Consider the following 26,323-nt stretch of genomic DNA (forward strand, 5'->3'; position numbering starts at 1 on the left):
CGTGGCTACAGGGCATTGCATCTGCAAATCTTGGTAGGATCTCAGACAGCTGTCACATTGCAGAGCCTGCGAGAGATGTAAGTACAGCTCCCAGAGATTCTCTGATCAGAGGAGAGGATGTGCTGCAGAGCAGGGATTGCCTTCTGCACTGCCAGAGTGACAAGACGTGAATGCTGCGTTCTCCACAGGGTGGCTGTGGGGTGTAAATGTAAATGTGCAGGCAGGGGTGCCCAGGGCTGTCCTGCAGAGCAGGGTCCCTGCACCCCAGGGCTGTGCTGGGCAGGGACTCTGCCGCCTGCCAGGGTCAGCGCTCAGCCTGCCCGGGAGAGCCCAACAACACTGAGGGGAGAAGCTGTGGTGGAGGAGCAAACCCTACTGGGCAAGAAAGGTGCCTCTGCTGTGGAGAGGGTGCTGTGTGGGTCAGTGCTGCTCACACATCAAGATCACCCCCAGCATTTTTCCAAGGGGATGCCTCAAGAAGAAGATCAATGCAAGGATTACCAGGCAGATAAGGAGCTTTCCTGAGCCTGTCTTTTCAGTTTCCTCTCCCAAGGGGTGGGGGGTGCAGGAAAGGATAAAATGAAAATGAGCTCTCATGCTTAAACAAGTCACCGAGACTCCTGAACTGCAACTGTGAGTGATCAGTACATCTGCCAGAAGGCTCATGACATCCCTTCACCTCCCCTCTGCCTGTGCACAGCACCTGCATCACCTTGGCTGGACCCGTCAGCCTTACACTGACCTGTCCTGTTTTCCAGCCTGCAAACAGGAAGATGCCCCCAGGCAGTGCCCTGTGAACAGGCAGGATCTGTAGGGCCGGGGGAGGGCACAGAGGGTGGGATGGTCTGTGAGCACTGACAGGGAAGAGACATGGACAGGGAAACACCTCCCAGGGGAGAATCTCCAGGCAGCAGGGAAATGATCAGAAATGAGAGGAAACCAAACCCGGAATGGTTATGGGAGGGAGAACAGAGAAAAGTCCCTGTGATCCCCTGCAGTGCAGATCCCTCCTGTGAGCAGCCCCCTGGCCTCCTGTCCCACTCAGCAAAGCCTCTGCCCTCAGGGCCGGGGGCTCCAAGGCATGAAGCAGCTCCTGTGCAGCCAGAGCTCCAGTTCCTCTGCAGAGCACAGGGGCTGAGAGCAGCTGCCCGGCAGTGTTGGTGTCTGGGAGGTGGCTGCACAGCTGGGGAAGGGTGACGCTGTCTGAGTGCCCGGCTGCCTCTGCCCTGGCCTCTCTCACACCCACCCTCACCGCATTTTCCTTCTTGCTCCCCTGCTCTGGGTCACTGCTGTTGGGATCTTGTTCTTGCTGTCAGGCTCTCTGGGGATGGCAGTTTCAGCTGCAGAGTCACAGCCTGATCTTGTGGGTCCTTTCCTGCAGCTGTGTCCATGGGCACACGTGTCCCAGCTTTGCTCTGACCTGTGGGCTGTGGGCAATGCAGTCTGTGGGGCTGGGGAATGAGCTGAGTGTGTCCTGGGCTAAACGTGGGGTGATGAGACCTTAGGGAAGGGTGAGACCTGTCATGGTCTGAGGTGGATCCCTCTGCTCTCAGCAGCGCCTGGTGGCTTTTCAGGGTAACATGGGAGTGTGATCAGGCTCCATCTCAGAAAGGTGCCAGCCCAGGGCAGCTGGAGCAAGACAGAGGGACAGAGCAGCTGCCCTCACTCTGCACTGACCCACAGGCATCCTCTGGTCTCGCAGGACTCGCTCTGTTCTCCCTGAGTGCAGCAGAAATGCTGAGGGTTTCTGACACCCAACAACACTCCCCAGGGTGGGAGGACAGAAGGAGCTGTAGAAACACCAAACCTCTCAAAGTCAGTTTCACAGGCCTGGGGGTACAGATGCTGACAGTCCCTTCTGCACCAGGAGCGGTTCCAGCTGACAAAGCTGAACCCCAGGACTGGCCCCTGCCCACCTGATCACACAGGGTCAGGCTGAGTCCTCAGGAGCCCGTGGGCAGAGACCCTGCTCTTCATTGCACACTCATCAAGCACCGACGAGGGCTCCAGCAAGGACATTCTCCTGGAAAAAGAAAAGTGTCTCTTTGTCTGACAGGGTGGGAGGGTCTGTGGGAAATGGGTTTGATTATTCCCAGAGAAGTCTCATCTAAACCTTCACTATCTTTTCCTCCTTGCACAGGTCCTCATGCCCACAGGCAGCAAATGTCCAACAGCAGCTCCATCACCCAGTTCCTCCTCCTGCCGTTCGCAGACACACGGGAGCTGCAGCTCTTGCACTTCTGGCTCTTCCTGGGCATCTACCTGGCTGCCCTCCTGGGCAACGGCCTCATCATCACCACCATAGCCTGGGACCAGCACCTCCACACCCCCATGTACTTCTTCCTGCTCAACCTCGCCCTCCTTGACATGGGCACCGTCTCCACCATTCTCCCCAAGTCCATGGCCAATTCCCTCTGGGATTCCAGGGACATCTCATACTTGGGATGTGCGACACAGCTCTTTTTGTTTGTCTTCTTGATCACAGCAGACTATTGTCTACTCACCATCATGTCGTACGACCGCTACGTTGCCATCTGCAAACCCCTGCACTACGGGACCCTCCTGGGCAGCAGAGCTTGTGTCCACATGGCAGCAGCTGCCTGGGCCACTGGGTTTCTCAATGCTCTGCTGCACACGGCCAATACATTTTCACTGCCCCTGTGCAAGGGCAATGCCCTGGGCCAGTTCTTCTGTGAAATCCCCCAGATCCTCAAGCTCTCCTGCTCACACTCCTACCTCAGGGAACTGGGGTTGCTTGTGGTTGGTGTATTAGTAGCATTTGGGTGTTTTGTGTTCATCGTGGTGTCCTATGTGCAGATCTTGAGGGCCGTGCTGAGGATCCCCTCTGAGCAGGGACGGCACAAAGCCTTTTCCACCTGCCTCCCTCACCTGGCCGTGGTCTCCCTGTTCCTCAGCACTATCATGTTTGCCCACCTGAAGCCCCCCTCCATATCCTCCCCATCCCTGGATCTGGTGGTGTCTGTTCTGTACTCAGTGGTGCCTCCAGCAGTGAACCCCCTCATCTACAGCATGAGGAACCAGGAGCTCAAGGATGCCCTTTGGAAACTCATATCCTAGTATTTTCTAAAGCAATAAATTGCCCATCTGGTTCTACATAGACATTTTATTGTAACTAATTACAGGTCCAGCCTGTCATCTGGATTTTTTGATTTTATTAGTTGTTTTCTTATTGTGATAATGTTGTCATCCCCTTTCTAATTCACTATTGGATTTTCTTTTATAACTGTTGGCTGTGTAAATGAGAAGCCATGCTCTCCTTGTCTCTAAACAAAATAAAAGGCTCTTTAGTGACTTGTTTATCACTATATCCTTCCTGCAAGCCCATTCTTAGAGCTCCCGGGATGGTTCCTGTGTACATGGGTGGAGGGGAAAAGAGTCCATCGTGGCAGCCCTGCCAGGGAGCAGCAGCGCTTGTTGTTCCAGAGCTGTTCTGGTTCCACTCCCACACTCTCCTTCTCATCCCTGGTGTTGGTGCAAGGCCTGAGTGTTCTGGCAGCTTGGTCACCGTCCTGCTGTGTGTCAGTGCTGTGAGCGCAGGCAGGGACAGGCAATGGGCACTGCTGTGACAGAGCTGGCCTCACAACAGTACTTTTATACAGAAAAGTGATCTCCTTAGGGCAGTGCATAAAGGTTTAGGTCTTCTTGCAAAGATTCTCCCAAGAACATGCCCAAGAAAGTGTCCCATAGACGAAACACCAGTGTACAGGTGAACAGTGTGTGTGTGCAGGGCTGGCACACAGCAGTGTCCTCTCACAGCCAGGCTCCTGCCAGAGACCTGCAGGACCAGCAGAGCAGGGGCTGGGCTGTGCCCCTGTGCACTGGGCACCCCACAGAAGCTGCCCCAGGGCATCGTCATGAACTGCCCCTCTTAACCACCATTTCTAGCTCTGGCCTCTCTCCCCCACTCACAGAGGTTGCTCTTCCCTCCATGGAGGGACACTGAATGAGCAGGTCAGAAATCCATGTTTGCATTGTGCAGATGAGACGTGAGCACGCACATCATGGATGTGAGGTGGGATGTATCCAAGAGAGCACAAACAACATCAGCTGTTCCTGGGGATTCCATGAAGGCCTGTGGGACAGACAGTGTCTTGAGGTCACTTCATGTTGGCAGAAACATCCTATGGGAAACAGCCTGAATGCAGCACTGGGTTGTGCTTCCTTGAACTCAGGTCCCCGTGTCCATTCCTCCTGAGATCTCAGATGAGTGCAGAGCAGGGTGACACACCACAGGGCTGAGGTGCCTCCTGTCCTTTGAGAGTGGCAACAGGAGGCCAGAGGGAAACCAAGGCTACGGCCTCTATGTGCAACAGGGAAAGATTCTGTCTCTGAACACCCCTGGGTGCAGAAGGAGTTCACAAGGCCAGCTCAGACTTGGATGGCAGACAGAACTTGGCATTTCTGTGTGTGACTCCAAGAACAAACCTCAGTGGCTCAGTGAGATTCATCTCAGCTGCTGGAATGGCTCATTGCGAGTGCTCCTGTCTGCTCCGTCACCCTTGCCCATGATCCTGGGCTGTGCTCTCAAAAGTACCGGAGCACTCAGAGAGGTTCTGGGATCTTTGGAAAAGGCAGACATACAACCCAACTTCAAGAAGGGCTCTTTATTAAAATCCAGCTGTTTTCCTCAAGAAGAGCTGCTCCTCCACCTCGTTTAGCGCCAGCAGCACAGGGCTCGCAGGGTCCATCGAGATCTTGTCTGCTTCCATGAAGAGCACACAGTGACAATAGTCTGAGTTGCCAGGGAGCAGATGGAGGGTTCGTTGTCCTGCTCCAAGGGCTGAATGGCTGCAACAGAAAGAAGCAGAACCCAGATGAGCTCCCATGTCTGCAGAGACCCTCAGGCATCCCCTCCCAACCACGCTCCCTACTCACCTCTGCAGATCTCAGACAGACTCTCCTTGCTTGGGTCCCTCAGGTGCCGCACAGCCAGCCCTGGGCACAGAGCTCCATCAGCCCCTGCTCCCTCCCCTCACCAGGGCTGAGCCCAGGGGAGAGCAGGAGCCGAGATGGTGGCACCGGGCAAGGCGGCCACCAAGGCCACCTGCGTGGGCAGGGCTGGGAGGGGAGGCCAAGGCCCTGCCCGGGGCAGCCGGGGCTCTGGCAGCCACAGGGCTGCTCCTTGTGCCAGGGCAGCAGCGGGGACTGGGGCCAGGCTGCCGAAAGAGGGACCCAGGGGCTGTGACTCACCGATGAACCTCAAGGCGGCCTCTCGCAAGCTGGCCTGAGCATCCCCCAGGTACAGCAGGCTCTGACTCAAGTATTCTTCAGCCCTGCTCCTGTCCTGCTCCAGCTGGAGAGAGCACAAGGGTGTGAGCACGTCACTGTCCCTCCCCACTTGGCTGGATCAGTCTCTCCTCCAGAAACCCACGTTCCTCTTCCCCTCCGGCCATTCCCGTGTTCCTGCCAGGAGCCCCGTGGGGCTGAGAGACAGACACAGGCCGAGAGGTCCCAGGGGTGCTGAGAGCCCTCCCTCCTGCGGGGTGCGGGGAGGGCAGCGGGACACAGAGAAGAGTCCTTGGGGGCTCTGTTCTTGAGGACAGGGAACAAGGATGCAGCTCGGGGCTGCAGCAGAGCAGGGGAGGCACATCTGCAGAGCCCACAGCACAGACATGTGGGGCAGCCCCGTCCAGCCTGGGCCCTGGGCCTTGGGGCTTGTCCTCACCAAGCACTCTCCAATCCTCCATTTCTGCTGTGCCTGCACCAGATCTTCAAGCTGTTTCCACTTGAGGAGCTCTGCTGCACTGAGGAGGGCTTCCCTGGCAACCTACGGAACAGCAGAAGCTGGGAGATGGCACCACGGTTGGGGCAGGAGACCTGGTGTCCCCCTGCTCTGGGCTTTGTTCCTGGGGCGATTCTGCCCTCAGGGAGTGGGGACATGCCCTGGCCCAAACGCCCAGGGGTCTCTTCCCTGCATCGCTGCTCGGCTTTAAATCTGTACCTTGGCCACGCTCTGCACTTGGTCACTCATTCGGAAGAAGAGAGGGAGCAGGCCAAGTCGCACCATGTTCTTCATCTTTCTGTTGTCATTCCCCACCACCATCTTCATCAGGTCTCTGAAGAGGCTGATGGAGATCTTTCTCAGCTGGCTCAGTTCCTGGGAGGGAGCAGCACAGTAGGACCTGAGCACCAGCAGCTCTCTGCCCACGGGGAGCAGAAGCTCCTGCATGGCTGATGGGAGGGGAGATGCTCCAGGGCGGCATTGTGCACACTGCAGTTGTGGCCAGATCTGTGGCCCTGGGTCCATGAAAGGCCACTCATGAGACTTGCTCAGGCAGTGCCTGTGCCTCAAAGTGCTCTCCCAGCCAGCCAGCACCCCCAGCAGCCTCAGCAGCCATGGTGGGGAGGAGCTGTGGGAGCAGCGGGCAGGGAGAAGCTGGGCTGGGCTGCAGAACGCAGAAACCATCCCACAAGAGCCCCGGGGAGAAAGCAAAGGAGAAGCCCCTGCTTTGAGTGGCTGGGCTGAAGGGCAGCTGTCATTGTCCAGTGCCCACCCGCGGGGCTCAGCCTTATACATCAGCCTTATACATCAGCCTTATACATCAGCCTTACGTCATCAAAGAAGGGCAGGAGAAATTCTGCCAGCCGCACAGCGATGGGACTGGCCTTCTCCCTCTCCAGCTGAGCCATCACGTTTCTGAAGATGACCAGAGCCTTCATCTTGATGGCCTTATTGCCGTACTGCAGGACCCACATCAGGTCTGGCAGCATGACCTCCATTTTTCTGGCCTGTATGAAGAAGAGAGTTTCCGTCTTGGGATCAAGTCGATGCCTGGAGAGCTCCCCAGGCAGCCCCCAGGCCCCACCATGGCAGGAAGGGCCTTTGGATCAGGCACCCCAGCGCCTGACTGCCAGCCAAGGCCAAGCCCGAACCCACTGCCCCGGCCCTTGGCTGCCAACACGGCTGCCCTTGGCGACACCCCACTCACCATCTCTCCTCTCTGTGACAGCGTCATCATGGCCCTGAGCAACAGGGAGAGCACCGCTGGTCTTCGTTGCCTCAGAAACCTCATGACTAGGTACACTGGAGCAAACTCCTCATCTTGCAGGTCACTGCTGGCCAGTATCTGAAAGCAAGCCAGCAGTGAGCGACCGGCAGAGCTGCTGGGGCTCCTGGCACCGTGCAGCTCCTGGGGCACCAGGAGCTTCTCCCAGTAACTCACAGCCAAGCGAAGGATGGCGGTGTCCACCCAGTGTGTATAAAAGACCCTATAGTGCCGGTCCTGCAGTTGGATGAGCAGCTCCTTCAACACGTTCTGCAGGGTCTGGGGCACGGAGAACATCACCTCCCATAGTGCCAGGGCAGTGCTGCAAGAGAGCGCTCTGTCAGCAGGGCAGCCTGGGCCACAGCAGCGTGTCCGGCTCCGCGCTGCAGGACGCTTGGGATGCCCTGGGCAGCAGCAGAGGCTGAGCTGGTGCTCCCGTGGGGCTGGCAGGAGCGCAGTGGGGGGCTCTGGGCTGGCTTGCTCAGCTGTGGCTGCTGCGGGCCTGGCTGACCCCCAGCACTGGAAAGCGTGGTGGGATGGAGGGTCCTGCTCCTCGGGGGTGTCCTGCAGGATCCCTTGGCGCTGGCAGCCAGAGCGTCTCTGGGCCCCTCTCCCCACAGGGAACAAGCCCTCATGGCTTTTGGGGCCAGTACCTGTCTCCTGGTGGTGTGATTGTCAGCAGCGTTGACACCACCTCCCCAGGGCACTTGTCAGCCATCCAGACAATTAGGGACATCACACTCCGCCGGGCTGGTGCCGTGTTGATGCACCGCAGGGCTTTGTGGATGCAGCTTGTGATCTTTGGCACCTGGAGGAGACACAGGTGAAGATGGTGCTGCCACTGGAGTGCAGCCATTTCCTCAGCTGTCCTTCCCATCCCTCCCTGCCGCCTTCAGGTGGCTTCACTTTACTGGGATTTGAGAGGAAGAGATGGATGGAGGGAGGAACAAGGCCTGACAGGGCCGAAGGGCAGGACAATCCAGCCAAAGGCCACTTACATCCACCAGCCAGAAATCGCAGTTTCTCTTGACCATGCCCAGCATGTTTCTGGCCACGTCCTTGTCAAAGGTGCTGGAGTCGCTCATCGCCTCGATGAACACCAGGACCATGTCTGTCCTCTCAGAAGGCTGGAGGTATTCTTCAAAGAGCTAAGGGAGGAAGGGAGGCAGTGAAGCCAAGTCACACCGAGTGCCCCGGTGCTGCTGCGTAGCCGGGCAGTGCCAGCAGCCCTGCAGAGACGCCCGGCGGTGCTGCGGCAGTGCCCGCAGCAAAGCTGGCAGCAGGGGCGGCAGTGACTGCATGGGAAGATGAGAAGAGAGGCCCGGGGAGAGGGGGGAGGGTTGGGGTCCTGGGCACAGGCTGCTGGCCCTGCCGTGAACCAGGGCTGGTGGCCAGCAGGACTGGGGCTGCTGCTGGGACACTGGAGAGCAGCCCTCGCATCGTCCCTGCTCGGGGACAGCAGGAACCCTCTCAGCAGGGACAGGGAGGCCCTGCCAGCCCCCTGATTGTGGAGGCCTTTGCTCTCACAAGTCCCCTGATGATGCCACCAACAAGAGTGCCAGCAAGATAGGAGCTCATTACCTTGGTAATGTGAGTAGCACTGGGCGAAGAGGTCAAGGAGGTGATCCTGTCTTCCCAGTCCTCCTGGAGCTGTGCATTCTCTTTTGGCAGTGTCGCACCTAAAAAGCAGGGAAATACACAACAGTTGGTAAGACACAGCAGCTTCCTGAGTACCGGAAAGAGCTTTGAACTTGGAATGGCCGAGGAGGGAGGTTATGACCAACAGTCAGGGGAGGAGGTGGTGGAGAGCGGGGCCACCGAAAGGCTGACCCGCCTCCAGTGTACGTGTGCGAATGCTCCTGGCCCTGGAAACTCCAAGGCCATAGAGCTCTGCATGAAGTCCCACAGTTCAGTCCCCCATGGCTGGAATAACAGTGATGAGGGAGACGTCTCGCATGGCTGCTGTGCTGCGGGGCAGGAGCAGAGGAGGGACAGTGCTGGTGACATGGTGTTGTCTCTAGCAAGCAGGAGAAGGGTCCATCACAACACCCAGGAAGACAAGCAGAGGTACTGGCTGATGTGGCTGTGCAGAGGGATATATCCCACCACAGCTTCTCTTACAGTGTTGCTGACGCTTGAATTGGAAGAGGAAACAAAGAGTGTCCAAAGCCAAACAGCTGGTCTCTTCTTCCTTGAATGACAGTAATAGGAGGAGATGTCCTAGCAGCTGTCCAAGGATTGGCATCTCGATCTCAGCACAGGAATCACTTCCGTCCTCATTTGGATCAGCCTGGACAAGGGCAAAGGAAGTGCAGAAGGGCTGAGGGTATGTGGGGCCAAAGCCCTGAACCCAAGAGTGTGCCCAGGGCTGGATTGAGGGTGGTCAGAGCTTTGCAGGGCCCTGCAGAGCCCGTCTCCCAGAACAGTCCCATGCGGGCAGCGCTGCCAGACCTGGGCTCCCTCAGTGCTCCTTGGGCAGTCCCGGCCAACACAGGACTGGGGCAGATCTGGATCCTGGCAGAGCAGGGAGTGCCTGGTCCTTACCTTCAGTGAGGAGTAGTTGGCCAGCAAGAAGCTCAGCACCCTCATCCTGCCCACAGCCCTCTCCCGCACAGATGCCCTCTCAGAGGTGGTGAACGTCAAGAGCATCTGGGAAGAGAGAAAATGCTGGTGAGCCCTGGGAGCAGCCACCGCTCCAGCTTGAGCAGCACTGCTCAAGTCCAGGGTTGCACTGGCCCAGTCCATTAAGGCTTCCTATAATCTGGAACAAAGCCTGTAATAGGATTCCTGCCCTCGGGCCTCTGGCAGGCTTGGGACAAATGCCCCAGGCCAGCCCTGTGGCCAGGCAGGAAGGCAGATGCCACCCTCTGTGGCCACTGTGCTGCAGAAGAGCCTGGCGGGCAGCCCCTGGTTCCCCGGGGAGGTGGGCACCCTCCCAGCAGCGCTCTCTGCACAGCACGGGGTGGGACTGTCACCTCCAGAGTGGACACCCCATCCCCAGGGTGAGGAACAGCCCTTGTGAAGCCCACTCTTCATACACCCCAGACCTGGAAGATATCCTGCATCTTCTCATTGACTTCGGAGGCAGGAGAGTTGAGCGCCAATGCCACAAGCACGCTGTCCACAGCCTTCATGGTCTGCAAGGAAGACAACGAGTCGTGGCCATGTTTCCTGCCATCCCTCTCACCCCAAGAGACTGATCTGAACTCCCAGGAGCAAGGGAGGACTCGTGTGCTGATTCGCTGCGCCTGGGAGAGACCCAGGGGCAAATAATCTGCTGGCGGCAGAGCAGCCCATGGCACTGGACGTGGCCAGGCCCACAGGAACGGGGGAAGGGACAACAGTGAGAAAGTAAAGCCTGTCTGGGATCTCTGGTCATAGCACAGCACGGGGTGACCAGAGAGCAGCCCAGAGGGACCGGGGCTCCTGTAGCTCCCCCAGCACTTACCATGAAGTAGAGGTAAGGTTTCAGGCCCCTCATTTCCTCTTTTGAAGGAAGCATGAAGACGTTGGAGAAGCAGGCCTGGATGTGGCTCATGTCTTTGCCTTCCAGCACCTCCTCCACGAAGCTACAAAGAGAGAGGGGCCAGTAGGACACTGGTGCTGGGAGCAGTGCCTGGAGGTCTCGTACAGGTGGACAGGGGGCTCTGGGGCAGGAGTTCCCAGCAAGGATGGGCAGGTACCTCATCTCAGCCATGGCAAATGAGGCAATGCGCTGCACCACTGCGGGCAGTTGGTCCCTGGGCTCCTCTTCCAGCAGCACCTGCACAGCACAGCCGGGATGGGACCTGCAGCTGCCAGCACCCAGCGCCACCAGCCCCCGGCCCTGCCAACGCTGTCCTCACAGGGTGCCGGTGCCGGGGGCATTGCCCACTTCCCCAGTGCTGCCGGGTTTCCACTCACCTTGTTATTCTCTGCCAGCTCGTATCCCTGGCAGAAGAGATCTAGGCCCTGGGACAAGTCGTCGTATGTTGCGGCTCTGAAGATCATGGCAATGCATTTAAGAAACTCCATCTTCTGTTCCTCGTCCTGGCAGTCAGGGGACAGAGAGACAAACAGGGAGTGTGAGATGGGGACACACAGCCAGCGGCACCACAGCATGGGGGTGCAGTGCCAATTAGCGCCATGGGAGAGGCAGCTCTGCCCAGCCAGCACCCTCCAGCACCCGCAGCAGAGCCCCTGTCAGCAGACACCGGCTCAGCCGCCTTCCAAACGGCCATGGTTACCTTTTCTGGGCTGCTGACAAAGGACACGATGGAGTCCACGCGTCTCCTTTCAAACTGGTAGACAGGTAACCAGCCAGCATCTAATAAAGGAGGAGAGCAGGGAGGGCTGCAGAGAGGGTTTGCAGGCAGGACAGAGCAGAAGGAGCTCTGCCCCATGTCCATCCCAGTGCCTGCTGCCCCGGCACAGTCTCCCCGTGCGTGTCAGGGCTGCAGGCTGCCCAGCAGATGGGCTGCGATGCTGGAGCCAGGCAGGACGGGGAAAGCCCCCAGTGCAGCGGGTGAGGAACTCGCTTCAGACGGGCAGGAAAGGTCCCCGTCCCGCAGCACGGCTGCCTCCTGCCCGCCCAGCTGCCTCTCGCTGCCCGTGCCCTGCAGCAGGAGCTGGGTCCCCTCTGCCCGCAGAGGCTGTGCTGGGGCCGGCTCCCAGCTCCGAGCAGCCCTGGGCTTCAGGCAGCATAATCACCACCCATGGAACCCCCTGCCAGCGTGTGGGGAACCGTGACCCTGGTGTCGAGCGGGGAGTGATCGCTGGGCCCCACCCTGCCCAGACAACCAGGGCCCCTCACTCACCGATCTGCGGTGGCTGTGCCACATCCACCTGGTTGGGCTGCGGTGGAGATGTGACCTCCTGGGCAGCCCCAACCTCCTCCTGCCAGGCCACCCGGGGGCGGCTGGGGGGTCTCTCCTGCCAGGCCAGCCTGCGTCGGATGGGGGGTCTCCCTGCCATTTTTCAGACAAAGGGAAGGACTAGGGATGGGGAAGGCGGACGCTTCAGCAAAACTCCTCGGTGCTGCAGGTTGCCAGAGGCAGCGGTGAAAGGTGTGGGATGCGCCCGTGTGCTCCTTGTTGGGGAAAGACGTGAGCTGAGCTCAGGAGCTCCTTGCTCCAAGTCTGCCGGGGGCAGCAGAGAGTCTGCCAGGGGCAGCTAGAGCTGGGCTGTGGTTGGACTCGATGATCTTAAGGGTCGCTTCCAACCAAGAAGGTTCTCTGGTTCTCTGACAGACGTGGGCTACGCTCGGGGCTCTCGCCAGCTCCGTGCTCGCACCCTGTCCTGTCACCGTCCTGTCGGACAGTGTGGGCTGGGCCCGCAGCTGCACCGATCACATGCGGGGCAGTGGGTGTCACCAAGTGAGGTCACAAAGGGCCCCACTGTGACCCTGTGCCTGGGTGGGGAGGGTCAGGAGGTCCCCTTGGGAGGCACAGGCCAGCTCAGCCCTGGGCACCTGTCTGATTCAAATTTCAATCCGTTTCTAAAAGCTCCAGCACCCATTGCTCTGAGCACAGTCTTGAACAGTCTGCTGCACCGCTCCATTTCCCCAGCGGCTGGTGCATCGTGGGGATGTCACAGACCTACTCAATGCCACGCTCCTTGCTCCAGGAGCATCCATCTATGGGGATGTTGCGGAAAGGAGTCCCGTTGTCTGGCTCAGTTCTCTCTGGGCTGCCAGGGGTGGCAGATGCACTCGATCCCCCAATCACCCCCGGCCAAACCCACAGCAGTTTGGTCCAGGCTCCGGAGGAGGGAAGGGCCTGAGCCGTACCCAGGCCAAGAACTCCTGCCAGGAGACCCACAGGGAAGCAGAAGAGCAACTGAATGCCGGTAACTTGTGAGTGCACAAGTCTCAGACACTTTTCTTACCGTGTGCAATGTGACTACGAGTCTATCTCTTCATTCTATAAATACGACAGCGTGGATGAGCCACTGTGAGCTCTCCCTGCTAAATAAGTGAGCTGTATGGCAATGGTTTTACTACTCACAGCTCAGTGGATGAGACCAATTTAAGTTTCATATTAATCATTTACCTTAAGTAGAGGCACACTAAATATAATCAATTCTTTATGGATGTAAGGTTGTATGATTTTTAATATACTCTTTGTTTCATGTTGCTTGGTAAACTGTATTTGCTACAATTTTAAGCTGTAAAGTGCTGCTCATATCTACCAAAAGCAACTACAAATAGAATCACAGAATCACAGAATCGACTGGGTTGGAAAAGACCTCAGAGATCATCCAGTCCAACCCTCGGTCCAACTCCAGTCCGTTTACTAGATCATGGCACTAAGTGCCATGTCCAATCTCAGTTTAAGAACCTCCAGGGTCGGTGAGTCCAGCACCTCCCTGGGCAGCCATTCCAATGCCTGACCACTCTCTCTGTAAAGAATTTCTTTCTAATATCCAGCCTCAATTTCCCCTGGCAGAGTTGAAGCCCATGGCCCCTTGTCCTATTGCTGACTGCCTGGAGAAGAGCCCAATCCCCACCTGGCTAGAACTGCCCTTCAGGTAGTTCTAGAGAGTGCTGAGCTCACCTCTAAGCCTCCTCTTCTCCAGACTAACCAAGCCCAGCTCCCTCAGCCTCTCCCCATAGGGCTTGTGTTCAAGTCCCTTCCCCAGTCTTGTTGCTCTTCTCTGGACCCGCTCCAGCACTTCAATCTCTTTCCTGAGCTGAGGGGCCCAGAACTGAACACAACACTCCAGGTGTGGCCTCCACAATGCGGAGCACAGAGGAAGGATCACTGCCCTTGTCCTGCTGACCACGCCAGTTTGGATACAGGACAGGACACCATTGGCCTTCTTGGCCACCTGGGCACACTGTTGGCTCATGTTGAGCTTCCTGTCCATTAGTCCCCCCAGGTCCCTTTCTGTCTGACTGCTCTCCAGCCACTCTGTGCCCAGCCTGGAGCGCTGCAGGGGGTTGTTGTGACCAAAGTGCAGGAGCCGGCACTTGGCCTTATTGAACTTCATCCCATTGGAATCAGCCCATTTTTCCAGTCTCTCCAGATCCCTCTGCAGAGCCCTCCTGCCTTCCAGCAGGTCGACACTCCCTCCCAACTTGGTGTCATCAGCAAATTTGCTGATGATGGTCTCAATCCCCTCATCTAAATCATCAATGAAGATGTTAAACAGGACTGGACCCAACACTGACCCCTGGGGACACCACTAGTGACTGGCCGCCAGCTGGATGCAGCCCCATTCACCAGCACCCTCTGGGCCCGGCCCTCCAGCCAGTTCTTAACCCAGCGTAGAGTACACTGGTCCAAGCCATGGGCTACCAGCTTTTGCAAGAGTATATTATGGGAGACAGTGTCAAAGGCCTTGCTGAAGTGCAGATAGACCACATCCACGGCTTTCCCCTCATCCACCAGGTGAGTCACCTGATCATAAAAGCAGATCAGGCTGGTCAGACAGGACCTGCCCCTCCTAAACCCATGCTGGCTGGGTCTGATCCCTTGTCCATCCTGAAGGTGCTGTGTGATTCCATTCAGGATGATCTGCTCCATAACCCTGCCAGGCACCGAGGTCAGGCTGACAGGCCTGGAGTTGCCAGGGTCAGCCCTGCAGCCCTTTTTGTGGACTGGGGTAACATTGGCCAATTTCCAATCATATGGCACCTCCCCAGTGAGCCAGGACTGTTGGAAGATGATGGAGAGCGGCTTGGCAAGTTCTTCTGCTAGCTCCCTCATCACCCTAGGATGGATCCCATCTGGTCCCATAGACTTGTGAGGATCCAGATGGCTCAGTAAATCACCAACTGTTTCCTCCTGGAATACAAGGGGCCTATTTGGCTTTCTATCTCTGCCAACCACCTCCAGAGATGAGTTGTCCTGAGGGCCACCTGTCTTACTGGTAAAAACTGAGGCAAAGTAGGTATTAAGTACCTCAGCTTTCTCCTCATCTTTGTTAACTATATTTCCTTCAGAGTCCAACAGAGAATGGAGGTTTTCCTTGCCCCTCCTTTTGTTATTAACATATTTGAAGAAGGACTTTTTATTATCCCTGACAGAATTGGCCCAGTTAACTTCAAATTGCACTTTTGTTTCCCTGATTTTTTTTCTGCATGATCTAGCTATTTCCATAAATTCTTCATAAGTAGCCAGCCCTTTTTTCCACAGTCGGTAAAGTCTCTTTTTATTTCTGATTTCATTCAGAATCTCCCTGTTTAGCCAAGCCGGTTGTCTTCCCCGCCGGCAAGCCTTTCGGCACACTGGTATAGCCTGTTCCTGTGCACTCAAAACCCCCTGCTTGAAGCATGTCCAACCCTCCTGGGCCCCCTTGTTTTTAAGCATTGTTTCCCAGGGTATTCTCTGAACTAGATTTCTGAATAGGCAAAAATCTGCCCTGCGGAAGTCCAGCGTAGAGGTTTTGTTAATGGATCTCCCTGCATCTCTGAGTATTGAAAATTCTATTATTTCATGGTCGCTATGCCCCAGGCAGCCTCCAGCCACTACATCTCCCACCAGCCCTTCTCTGTTTGTAAACAGTAGGTCTAGCGGGGTCTTGCCCCTGGTGGGCTCATTTACCAGCTGATGAAGGAAATTGTCCTCTATACACTCTAGGAACTTCCTAGACTGCCTCTTCTGTGCAGTATTGAGCTCCCAGCAGATATCCGGCAGGTTAAAGTCACCCACAAGAACAAGGGCTGTTGATTTTGAGACATCTGCCAGCTGCTTGTAGAATAATTCATCTCCTTCATCGTCCTGGTTGGGTGGTCTATAGCAGACACCCACGAGGATGTCAGCCTTGTTGGACTTCCCCCTGATTCTGGTCCACAGGCACTCAGCCTTGTCACTGCTGACCTCAAGTTTAACAGAGCCGAGTGACTCTCTAACATATAAAGCCACCCCTCCACCTCTCCTACCCTGCCTATCTTTTCTGAAGAGCTTGTAACCACACATAGCAGCACTGCAGTCATATGAGTCGTCCCACCATGTCTCTGTGATGGCAACTATGTCATAGCTTTCCTGCTGCACGATGGCTTCCAGCTCCTCTTGTTTGTTGCCCATACTGCATGCATTAGTGTACATGCACTTCAAGCAGGCTGCTGATTTCCCTCTTAATTCGGGCTTTCCATCCTTACGCTGATCTTTGGAGAACCCAGTTTCAATCCCTTCCCCCTTCAAACCTAGTTTAAAGCCCTCCTGATCAGCCCTGCCAACTTATGGGCTATAGTCCTCTTGCTCTCCCTAGAACGATGAAACCCATCTGATTTGAGGAGACTGGGTACCACGGAGCTTGGCCCATGGTCAAAAAACCCAAAATTTTGACGGTGACACCAATCCTTAAGCCACCTGTTGATGAGATGGGCTTTTCTGCTCCTCTCTTTATTTAGTTCCTCATCCATCCCAGCTAGCACAGGAACTGAGGCAAATATCACTTGTGCTCCCGTCCCATGAACTGACTGACCCAGTGCTTTAAAGTCCTTTTTAATTATCTTGATACTTCTTCTGTTGATGTCCTCGCTGCCAGCTTGGACTACTAACAGGGGATAGTAGTCTGAGGGCTGAATCAGCTCGGGAAGTCTTCTATTAATGTCCCTCACCCTGGCCCCAGGAAGGCAGCAGACCTCCCTGTGGGATGGGTCTGGGCGACATATAGGGCCCTCTGTTCCCCTCAGAAGAGAGTCGCCAACTACTACCACTCTTCTTTTTTTTTTTTCCTCTTACAGCTGCAGTTGTGATTCTTTTTGTTGATGAGGTCCATCCAGGGGGCTCTCCAGGTGGATCTTCTTGGCTGTCCTCTGCCTGATTTTCAGGGTCCAGGGCCTCATATCTATTTGTTAGGGGCACCAAGGGTGGTAATGGGGTTCGAGAGAGGGTTCTTTTACCTCTCCGATCAGGGACCTGTTTCCATTCCCCCCCATCAATTAGATCTGCTGTATCCGCCTTATGGCAGGAGGGACAAGGCTTTGCCATCTCCTGTTGCACACCCTTAGGAGTCAAAAGAGCCTGACCCCACCAGTCTATTTCTTCTTCACTCTCCCTAATGCTCCTTAGTCTCTCCACCTCTTCCTTAAGCTCTGCCACTAGGCACAGTAAGTCATTCACCTGGTCACATCGTACACAGGTGCCTCGCATACCATTCTCCGATACTAATGCCAGGCACAGACACTCTGCGCAGCCAGAAGCCTGGGTGGCTGCATCCTTCTTGGCAGGTAGTGTCTGTGTAGACACACTCTTTGTATTAATGGCAGCAACAGCTTTCCTTTTTCTAGAAACCATTGCTACCCTTAGCTAAATTGGGGACAAGAAAACAAAATGAAACCCTGGGCAAACTCACCTACAAGAACTAGTTGTGTCCAGTCTACTTGCCCTGCCACACCCCAGTCTGTGTCACCAGCAACAAGTGAGAGGTCTAACAGTGAGGAGTGACAGAACCTCTGAGCCCTACTGCACGAGCAGCCCCAGTCGCTGCTGCAGCACCGTGTGGGTGGTGCTCACCCGCCTCACAAGCACGTTCACCTCCCAGCACCTGGTGGGCTCCCGGAGGCTTTTTCAAAGCAAGAGGGAGGGGTGTGACCCCCGTCGCTGTGGTAACGGCCGCGCCACGTCAGCCGGTTCCGCAAGGGCTGCTGGGGACTCCCGGGTAGCGGAATCGAAAACACGACCAGAAACCCCTCTCTTTACCTTCTCCTACCTCTGTAGCTTCGAGATTTCGCTCCCGGCTCCGGCCAAGCTGGCTTCAGTCAGCTGATCCGAGGAACTGAGTGCTTGTCTCGAGTTACAGCCGCTTTTAAATCTCCCGCGTCACCGTGGTAACGGCCACGCCATGTCAGCCGGCTCCGCAAGATGTCTGCTTGTTCTCGTGAGTGTTGCTATGGACAGTCTCATACTTAAAAGACACTGACCTTGAAGACCAGTTCTACTGAGCTCTGCTGCTCTTCCCATTAGCATGGGATCCCCACTAAGAGTTCCAATAATGGGCCAAAGGTTGCATCTGCGGTTGTGGTGGCTTGACTGTGGATGATCTCCAGGTGCCCACCAAAGCTGTTCTATCACTCCCCCTTCTCAGCTGGTCAGGGGAGAGAAAATAAATTAAAAGGCTTGTGGGTTGAGATAAGGACAGCGAGATCACTCACCAATCACCATCACAGGCAAAAGAGACTCGACTCAAGGAAATTAATTTAGTTTATTGCCAGTGAAATCAGAACAGGGTAATGAGAATCAAACCCAAATCTTAAAACACCTTCCCTCTACCTCTTACTTCTTCCAGAGCTTAACTTTACTCCCAATTTTCTCTGCCTCCTCCCCTCCAGTGGTGCAGGGGGAAAGGAAATGGTGTTGAAATCAGTTCATTAGCATTGTTTCTGATGCTCCTTCCTCCTTAGGGGAAGGACTCCTTGCACTCTTCCCCTACTCCATCATGGGATCCCACCCATGGGAGAGACGGTCTTCCACAATCTTCTCCAACAGGAGTCTTTCCCACGGGCTGCAACTCTTAATGAACTGCTCCAGTGTGGGTGCCCCACAGCGTTGCAAGTCCTGCCAGCAATCCTGCTCCAGTGTGGGCTTTTCTCCTCCAATCCTTAACACTCTGTGATTCACAGCTCCTGCTGGAAGCCTGCTCCAGTGTGGGCTTCCCACAAAGTCACAGCCTCCTTGGGTGAAGTGGGGTTCCACCTGCTCCGATGTGGCATCTTCCATGGGCTGCAGGTAGATCTCTGCTCCACCATGGATCTCAATGGGCTGCAGGAGACAGCCAGCCTTACCATGGTCTGCACCACGGGCTGCAGGAGAATCTCTGCTCCAGCGCCTGGGGCATCTTATCCTCTTCCTCCTTCACTGACCTTGGTGTCTGCAGAGTTGTTGCTTTGACATATTCTCACTTCTCTCAGTGGCTGCTGTTCCACAGCATGTTTTGGGTTTTTTTCCCCTTCTTAAATAGGTTATCACAGAAGCGCTTCCACCATTGTTGCTGATGGGCTTGCCCTTGGCCAGCAGTGGATCTGTCTTGGAGATGATTTGCTATAGTTCTGTCAGACACAGGGGAATCTTCTAGCAGCTTCTCACAGAAGCCACCCTTGTAGCCCCCCCCCTGCTGAAACCTTGCTGTGCAAACCCAACACAGCAGTCTGCTGATCTCTTTCCCCCTGGGAGGTCAGACCCTCCTCTTTCACGGTCACAACACCCGAGACTGATGCTGCTTTTCACATCCATGACCAGCTCTTCCTTCTTCGTGAGTAACAGACTTTTCTTCAGAGCAGACTCATGCTGGACTGAAGGGCAGAAGAAATGAGGTGCCCACAAAGAGAGCAAACCCTGATCTCCCCAAGGCCAGAGAGAAACAGATCTGGGCTGCACAGTCTGAGCCAGAGAGGGGTTTGCTGTCTGTTGTGTCTCGGCAGCCCTGAGGGTCTGTGGTGAAGGTGAAGCTGATCTTGGGAAGGAACAGATGATTTTGAAAATGTCCTTGGGTGCTCTACAGGCACAGTGGGGCCTGATACAAGATTGTATGATCAAGGGGATGGTTAAATGATGTGGGAGAGAGGAACCAGTAGATTTTAAGAGGGAATGTATGTGAGTGGTCACCCTGGTGTGAGGTGTTTTGCATTCATGCCCTGCCCAGCATCTACTGGGTAGAGGTGGGACACACCTTACACCCCTGCAGTGGTGTGTCTCAGTCACTGGCCCAAAGGCACTGAATCTGTCTGGGATGCCCTGAGTGTTGCCTGTCACACAACTGGTCTGAATGGGGACAGAGTTTCTCTGCAGGACCTGTGTTGTCAGCTACATGCAGTTGTTCTGGAGAGCCCTGGCACCTCCATAGCACTACAGGCCTGTATTTGGACATCAAATCGAAATCCAGAAACCCTGAGTCAGGTTTGGCAGTGGAAGGAGGTAGGTGAGACAACTGCCATCATACTCAAAGGAGATGTAGAAAACACAGCTGGTGGTGAAGAGAACGAGAGAGGCTGAGCTCTCCTTATGGTACAAGACTCCATTTGCTCAGCTAAATACCTCTTCAGTCTGCTCTGAAAAATAATTAATGGAAATAAACTATTACCCTGAAAGTGGGCATCTGCTGTCATTTCACCTGGCCAATGGACTTCCCCACCAGCCTCCAAGAAGATGCACCCAGATGCTGCCCTGTCTCTCTGCATTGCTCCACTAGACACTGCAGCCAGCTCCATGTATCTTGGACCACCTCTGGAACTCATGTATCACCAGGTGTTTGCTTCTGAACAACTCACTACTGCCCTCCATCTCTATTGTTTAACTTGGAGCTCATACAAGGGTATTTTTGGACACCCCCAGATTGAAGGAAGAGGATTCCCACCTCCTGTGGGTTTGTAGCAGGTGTTAGGAAATAGACTGCCTTAGCTTTCTAAGTTATTTGGTATACAGCTTATTACAGAACTTATTTAGAAATTGCTTGTATAGAACTTGTTGAGCATAACTTGCTTAGCATAAGTAACTAATTTGACTTAGGCCACAAGCTGTGAACTTGCAAACTGCCTAGAAGGCCCTCAGAGTTTGTTCAAGCTAGAAGATAAAGGAGCTTTTGATCGCCAGCAGGAACTGCATCCCTAGAGATGGGTAAAGGAATGGAAGGGCGCATCTAAAGGAGACAAAAACTGAAAAATGTTTTGGTTATTTCCAAGGACATATTTTACTTCCCAGCTGCAGGTGCAAAATAGCAACTGAAGGACAGAATTTAGGTTGATTTTTAGTCTGGTCAGTGAAAAAACAAACAGCTACCCTCAGAGATAAGAAATGACCTGCCTGGCAATAATGAAGAGATCCAACTGATACCTAAAATCAGCAATTAGTAATAAAATAAATCTATACGAATAAGTGTAATAGATTTTAGGAACTTGCTAAATTAATAAGGGTCACTGATGTTAGGTGTTAGGCACTTATTAGTCATTAAGTTACAACAATGGTATTTGTTAAGATAAGCAGGAGAAGGGTAGGAGACAATGCTCTCAGAAGATAAGGTGGTGACACCAGCACAAGCAGGTTACAAGCCAAATAACAACGGATTGTATTGCATATGTGAAGGATTTATTGGAAATATAATGAATATGTATGATCTGGATGGATATCACCTGTGCCTGGGGTTAGCGGAGCATCAATAAAGGATGCTTGCTTTTAAAACCACAAATTTTGGTTTTAGAAGTTTATTTAATTCACGGATTTGTGGTATCACAATGAAGAACAGGAAGACCTCAGACTCTAATTCTACAATTAGCCCAAATTGCTGTGTGAGGAGTAGGAATCTTGGATTGCAAGGGTATAACCGCTCAGGGTTTCCTTTGCTTGGGGTCCCCCTTCTGGAGGTCCCATATTGAGCTGCTCTCTACATTGTACCTTATTTAAGAAGAATTTCTGGAATTCATGTCTGAGTCTCTGCTTCAGGAAACCTAGGGAGAAAAACTTTCCTTAACATAAGCATGGGAGGGAACTTAGTCCCCTTCTAGCCCCAGGAGTATAAACCCAGGATGAGATGCTGCAATTTACTAAGCTGGATCCCTTCCCTTAGCTGCAGTAAAGGAGATCCCTCCCTGACCCTTTCAGGGTGTCCTGACTAATGGTGGGACAGTGAAAAGATGATTTCTGGAAGTCAGTATAATTCGGATGGGAGAAATGACACAACTGTAAATAAGTGTGGTTCCCCAGGTGAGGGAGGGAGCATCAGTGGTTCCTTCAGCCTGTTTCACGGCAGGATCCCCAGGGACACCTGGAGGAGCCCAGAGGGGACAGAGCAAGGGACATCAAGGGCTGCTCCTGTGCTGCTGAGCTGGGCTGGACTCCTGGGACACAGGGAGCTCATGGCAGCGGCAGCGCTGCAGAGAGACAGCTCTGCCCAGGAGCAGCTCCTCTGCACACGCAGCAGGGCTGAGGGCTCTGCCTGCAGCACCGAGGGCAGAGCAGCGGGAAAATAAGAATTAAAAGGTGGTCTGGATTTGGAAGATACTGAGAGCTCACTGGAAGCAAAGTCTGCACAGCTCTTGACATGGTAAGTCCGTGGCTGCAGAGCTCTGCAGATGGGGTTGCCAGAGTGGTCACATAAAGCTGGTACATTCCATGGCTGATAGGATATGGCAGGACAGTTCTCACAGTTTCTGCAGTGTGGAGAAGAACATGCTTGAGAGCAGGGTGTTTCTGAGGGGGCTTTTCAAAAGGAAGGTTAAAGTAGGGGCTACCTGAAGGGGGAAGGCACTTTCTGGAGTCTGTGCATCCAGTTTGCTGCCACGACAAGTTGGCAGGTTGCATGGTGATGCAGTTGTCAGGTTTGTACATGGGACTGTGACTCCTGGAACATTGCACTGGGAGAGCTGTAGCTCAGCGAAGAAGCTATCAAGTCCTTTCACTCACCTTAGCATACAAACATAATTTTTGTGGTGTCCTTGGGCTTATCTGAGATGTTCTATAGGACTTCCAAACGCTGACATGCCCTTGTGCAGTGTCCTGTTCCCAAGATTTGTCTGCAGGGCAGAGCCGAGCACACAGCAGGTAGGATGGGGTCTGTGAGCCCTGACAGAAAGGAGTCCTGGGGACAAAGAAGCAGCTCTTGGCAGGGACAGCTTCCGCAGCAGAGACATGGGCAGGGAAGAACAGGGAGCTGCTACCAGAAATGCCCTTGGAGGGGGTTTTGGGCAGCTCCCTGCCATCCCTGCAGTTCAGATGCCTTCCCTGGAGCAACCCCTGGTCATCTCTCCCACCCAGCAGAGCCTCTGCCATCAAGACCACAGGGTCCATGTCATGAGTCACCAGCAGCCAAACCCTCAGCAAAGGAGACTGTCCTGCATGTCCTTCTGTCCCCCTCTGCCCTTGCCTTCCTTGGCAGAAGCAACGTGCTATTTCTCTTTTTTCTCCACCTGCCCACACTGCTGCTGTTGTTCGGAGACTCTCTGGGGATGGGGCTTCCAGCTGAATCTCAGACACTCACCTTGTGGGTCCTCCCATGCGGATGTGTCCATGGGAGGAAAGTGACTGGGCCACCTCCTTTCCTGTGGGGCTCTGGACCCCACAGGGTTCGTGGGTGGGGAAAAAGCTGATTCTCACTCCAGGCACCCCATGTGCAGGACATCCAAAGGGACACAGCTTTCCATTGTAGTTGTTTCAACACCAGGGAACACAGTGCAGAAGCTGTGGAGACACTAAGGCCACAGAAATATCACTGTATGGCTGCATTTGGGAAACTGGAATGAGGTCTCAGTGTCCTTGGATGGAAAGGGAGTCTGGAGACAGGGTGAGGACATTGGAGATCTGCACTTGGAAACTGGGCTCCTCTGCTCTCAGCAGGGTGCAGTTTCTTCTAAGAGGAACATCCAGGGGTGACTGTCCTCTGTCCTCTCGCTCAAAGAGCTGCCAGAACAGGGCAGCTGAGACCAGGACTGATGGACAGACCAGACCTTCTCACCCTGCACTAAGGGACAGTCCCATTTCCTTGCAAGTCCCACGAGGTTTCTCTATGAGAACAGCAGAAATGCCAAAGGTTTCTGCCTTAAAAGCATTACTCATGGGTGGTGGGGAAATGAGAACAGAAGACACAATAAAAAATCCTCACAGCTCTGTTCTGCAGTCAGGTGAAGTGGGAGTGACAATGCTGAAAACCACTTTGACATCAAAAGTGATTTAATCTGAGATCAGCCCATGTTCCTATGTGCCTTTTGTTGTATTGTTGTAGGGCAGGACTGAGTCTTGCAGAGCCCACAGCAGACCCCCTGCTCCCTGGGGCACCCTCAGCCAGCATCCATCAAAGCTCATGACAAGGACCTGCCAAAAGCCTTCCTGAAACTGGAGAGTGAGTTGGGGAACAGGAGGTCTGTGAGAAATAGCACAGGTTTTGCTCAGACAAATTGTACCCTGATCTGTCACTGTCTTTACCTCTGTGAACAGGTCCCTGTGCCCAGGGGCAGATGTCCAACAGCAGCTCCATCACCCAGTTCCTCCTCCTGGCATTCTCAGACACACGGGAGCTGCAGCTCTTGCACTTCTGGCTCTTCCTGGGCATCTACCTGGCTGCCCTCCTGGGCAACGGCCTCATCATCACCACCATAGCCTGGGACCAGCACCTCCACACCCCCATGTACTTCTTCCTGCTCAACCTCGCCCTTCTCGACCTGGGCTGCATCTCCACCACTGTTCCCAAATCCATGGTCAATTCTTTGTGGGAAACCAGGGCCATTTCATATACAGGATGTGCTGCCCAGGTCTTTCTCTTTGTCTTTTTCATTTCAGCAGAGTTTTATCTTCTCACCATCATGTCGTACGACCGCTACGTTGCCATCTGCAAACCCCTGCACTACGGGACCCTCCTGGGCAGCAGAGCTTGTGTCCACATGGCAGCAGCTGCCTGGACCAGTGGGTTTCTCCATGCTCTGCTGCACATGGCCAGTACATTTTCACTATCACTCTGCTATGGCAATGTTGTGGACCAGTTCTTCTGTGAAAGCCTCCAGATCCTCAAGCTCTCCTGCTCACACTCCTACCTCAGTGAGTTTGGGGTTATTGTTATTAGTCTCTTAGCAGTATTTGTGTGTTTTGTTCTCATCATGCTGTCCTATGTGCAGATCTTCAGGGCCGTGCTGAGGATCCCCTCTGAGCAGGGACGGCACAAAGCCTTTTCCACCTGCCTCCCTCACCTGGCCGTGGTCTCCCTGTTTGTCAGCACTGCCATGTTTGCCTACCTGAAACCCCCCTCCATCTCCTTCCCATCCCTGGACCTGGCAGTGTCATTTCTGTACTCAGTGGTGCCTCCAGCCATGAACCCCCTCATCTACAGTATGAGGAACCAGGAGCTAAAGGATGCCCTGAGGAAACTTGTAGATAGATGCTTTTCAAAAGCAATAAACTGTCCATCTTCCACACATCACTCATGATATAACTCATGACACGCCCAGCTTCTTTTTTGTATATTTCTTATCTCTTGATTTTTTTTTTTTCCGTTTTTTTTTTTGGTCACTGAAGAGAGGTTTGTTTGATTTTGGTTTTTTTTAGCCGTGATAATATTACCTACAAAGAAATGTCATTTTTCATCTCACTTCTAATTCCCCATTGACCTTTATAGTTTGAATTATAATATACTGTGTAAACAACAGTCTGTGCTCTCTGTGTATTTAAACAAAATAAAGGACCCTGCATGGAATGGTTTCTCAGGCATCTTTCCTCTGAGACCTTTGTGAAGCTGAGTTCAAAGTGCCTGTGTGCAGAGGTGAAGGGAAAAAGATCCCAGCACAGTAGCTCTGCCAGGGAGAACCAGCCTTGTTCTTCCCTAAGTTCTCTCCTTCTACTTCCCCACTGACCTTCTCAGCCCTTGTGTGGGTACAAGTCACCTCTAAGCTCCCTCCATGGCCACCTCAGAGCTCGTGTGGGAGGCCGTCACAGTGACAGTGACCAACATCATCTGGGTCTGTCTCTCAACCTGACCAGTATGTCCCTGCAGAGTCACCACAGCCTGGGCATCACAGCTCACTCACTGCACAGAGCAAAAGCCCCAGCTTGGGGGCTGTGGGGAGTGTGGGAACAGGGTGCAGGAACATCTGGCCAGGCCAGTGCAGATGTGCTCTCCTTGGGGAAAGGCTCTGTGGGGAGATGGGATGTCACAGGAGAAGAGCAGGGCAGCCTGTGTGTGTAAGAGAGACATGGAAATAATCTGTCATGCTGCCAGGTGCCAGCTTGGGGCAGTTGTCTCTTGTAACCACCATTTTGATCATTGTCCTCTCATCACAGCTGAGAGTTTCTTCTTCCTTCCATGGAAGGACACTGAATGACTAGGTCAGAAGTCCAGGTGTGCACTGAGGCGAGGTATGAGCATGCACATTGTGTGTTGGGGGAGACAAACCCAAAGGAGCACAAATGTCATCAGCTGTTTCTGTGGGTGCCATGGAGGCCCATAGGACAGTGTATTGAGATCACTTTACGTTGAGAGTAACTTCCCCAACAAACTACCTCACAGCAGAACTGGGATGTGTTTTCTTGAACTGAGGTCCCTGTGTTCTCCCTGGAGACCTACTACAGCTCCACCACCCAGCCCCACTTACTTGCCACCTTTGTGACTGATGATAGCAGATGTGGGTCATGATGTGAGTAGGAGTTAGGCTGGATGGTTAATCCTAGATGACATCGGTGGTGTGGAGTCCTCCTGGCAGACAGTCACTGTTGGAATCCCTCTGTGAACAACACTTGAATGAACACTGTTGAACATCTTCATTATCTCCCTGCATGATGAGATGGCGCTCACCTTCAGCTCCTTTGTGTTTAATGGCAAACTGGAGGTAGCCCTTGAGCTACCCCGTCTAATTCACCCTGCCTCACACAAGAGAGTCAGACAAGATGACAGACATGTCATTTCCAACCTGAGTTATT

At 54.1% G+C, this 26,323-nt stretch overlaps 2 protein-coding genes across 2 annotated transcripts; both read left to right on the forward strand.

Moving 5' to 3' along the window:
* Positions 1–2,331: 2,331 nt before the first annotated feature.
* Positions 2,332–3,078, forward strand: LOC135578063 (olfactory receptor 14J1-like). Its single transcript, XM_065048252.1, has one exon. It carries the CDS (start codon positions 2,332–2,334, stop codon positions 3,076–3,078), a length of 747 nt encoding a protein of 248 aa, XP_064904324.1.
* A 20,796-nt stretch (positions 3,079–23,874) lies between these two features.
* LOC102092416 (olfactory receptor 14J1) lies at positions 23,875–24,903 on the forward strand. The gene has a single exon (XM_005505354.4). It carries the CDS (start codon positions 23,875–23,877, stop codon positions 24,835–24,837), a length of 963 nt encoding a protein of 320 aa, XP_005505411.3. The 3' UTR covers positions 24,838–24,903.
* Positions 24,904–26,323: the final 1,420 nt, after the last annotated feature.

Source organism: Columba livia, unplaced genomic scaffold, assembly GCF_036013475.1.
Source record: "Columba livia isolate bColLiv1 breed racing homer unplaced genomic scaffold, bColLiv1.pat.W.v2 Scaffold_299, whole genome shotgun sequence".
In the NCBI taxonomy this organism is placed as follows: domain Eukaryota; kingdom Metazoa; phylum Chordata; class Aves; order Columbiformes; family Columbidae; genus Columba; species Columba livia.

Coding starts and splice junctions, on each gene's coding strand:
- LOC135578063 (XM_065048252.1), top strand. CDS start 2,332: ATGTACTTCTTCCTGCTCAACCTCGCCCTCCTTGACATGGGCACCGTC.
- LOC102092416 (XM_005505354.4), top strand. CDS start 23,875: ATGTCCAACAGCAGCTCCATCACCCAGTTCCTCCTCCTGGCATTCTCA.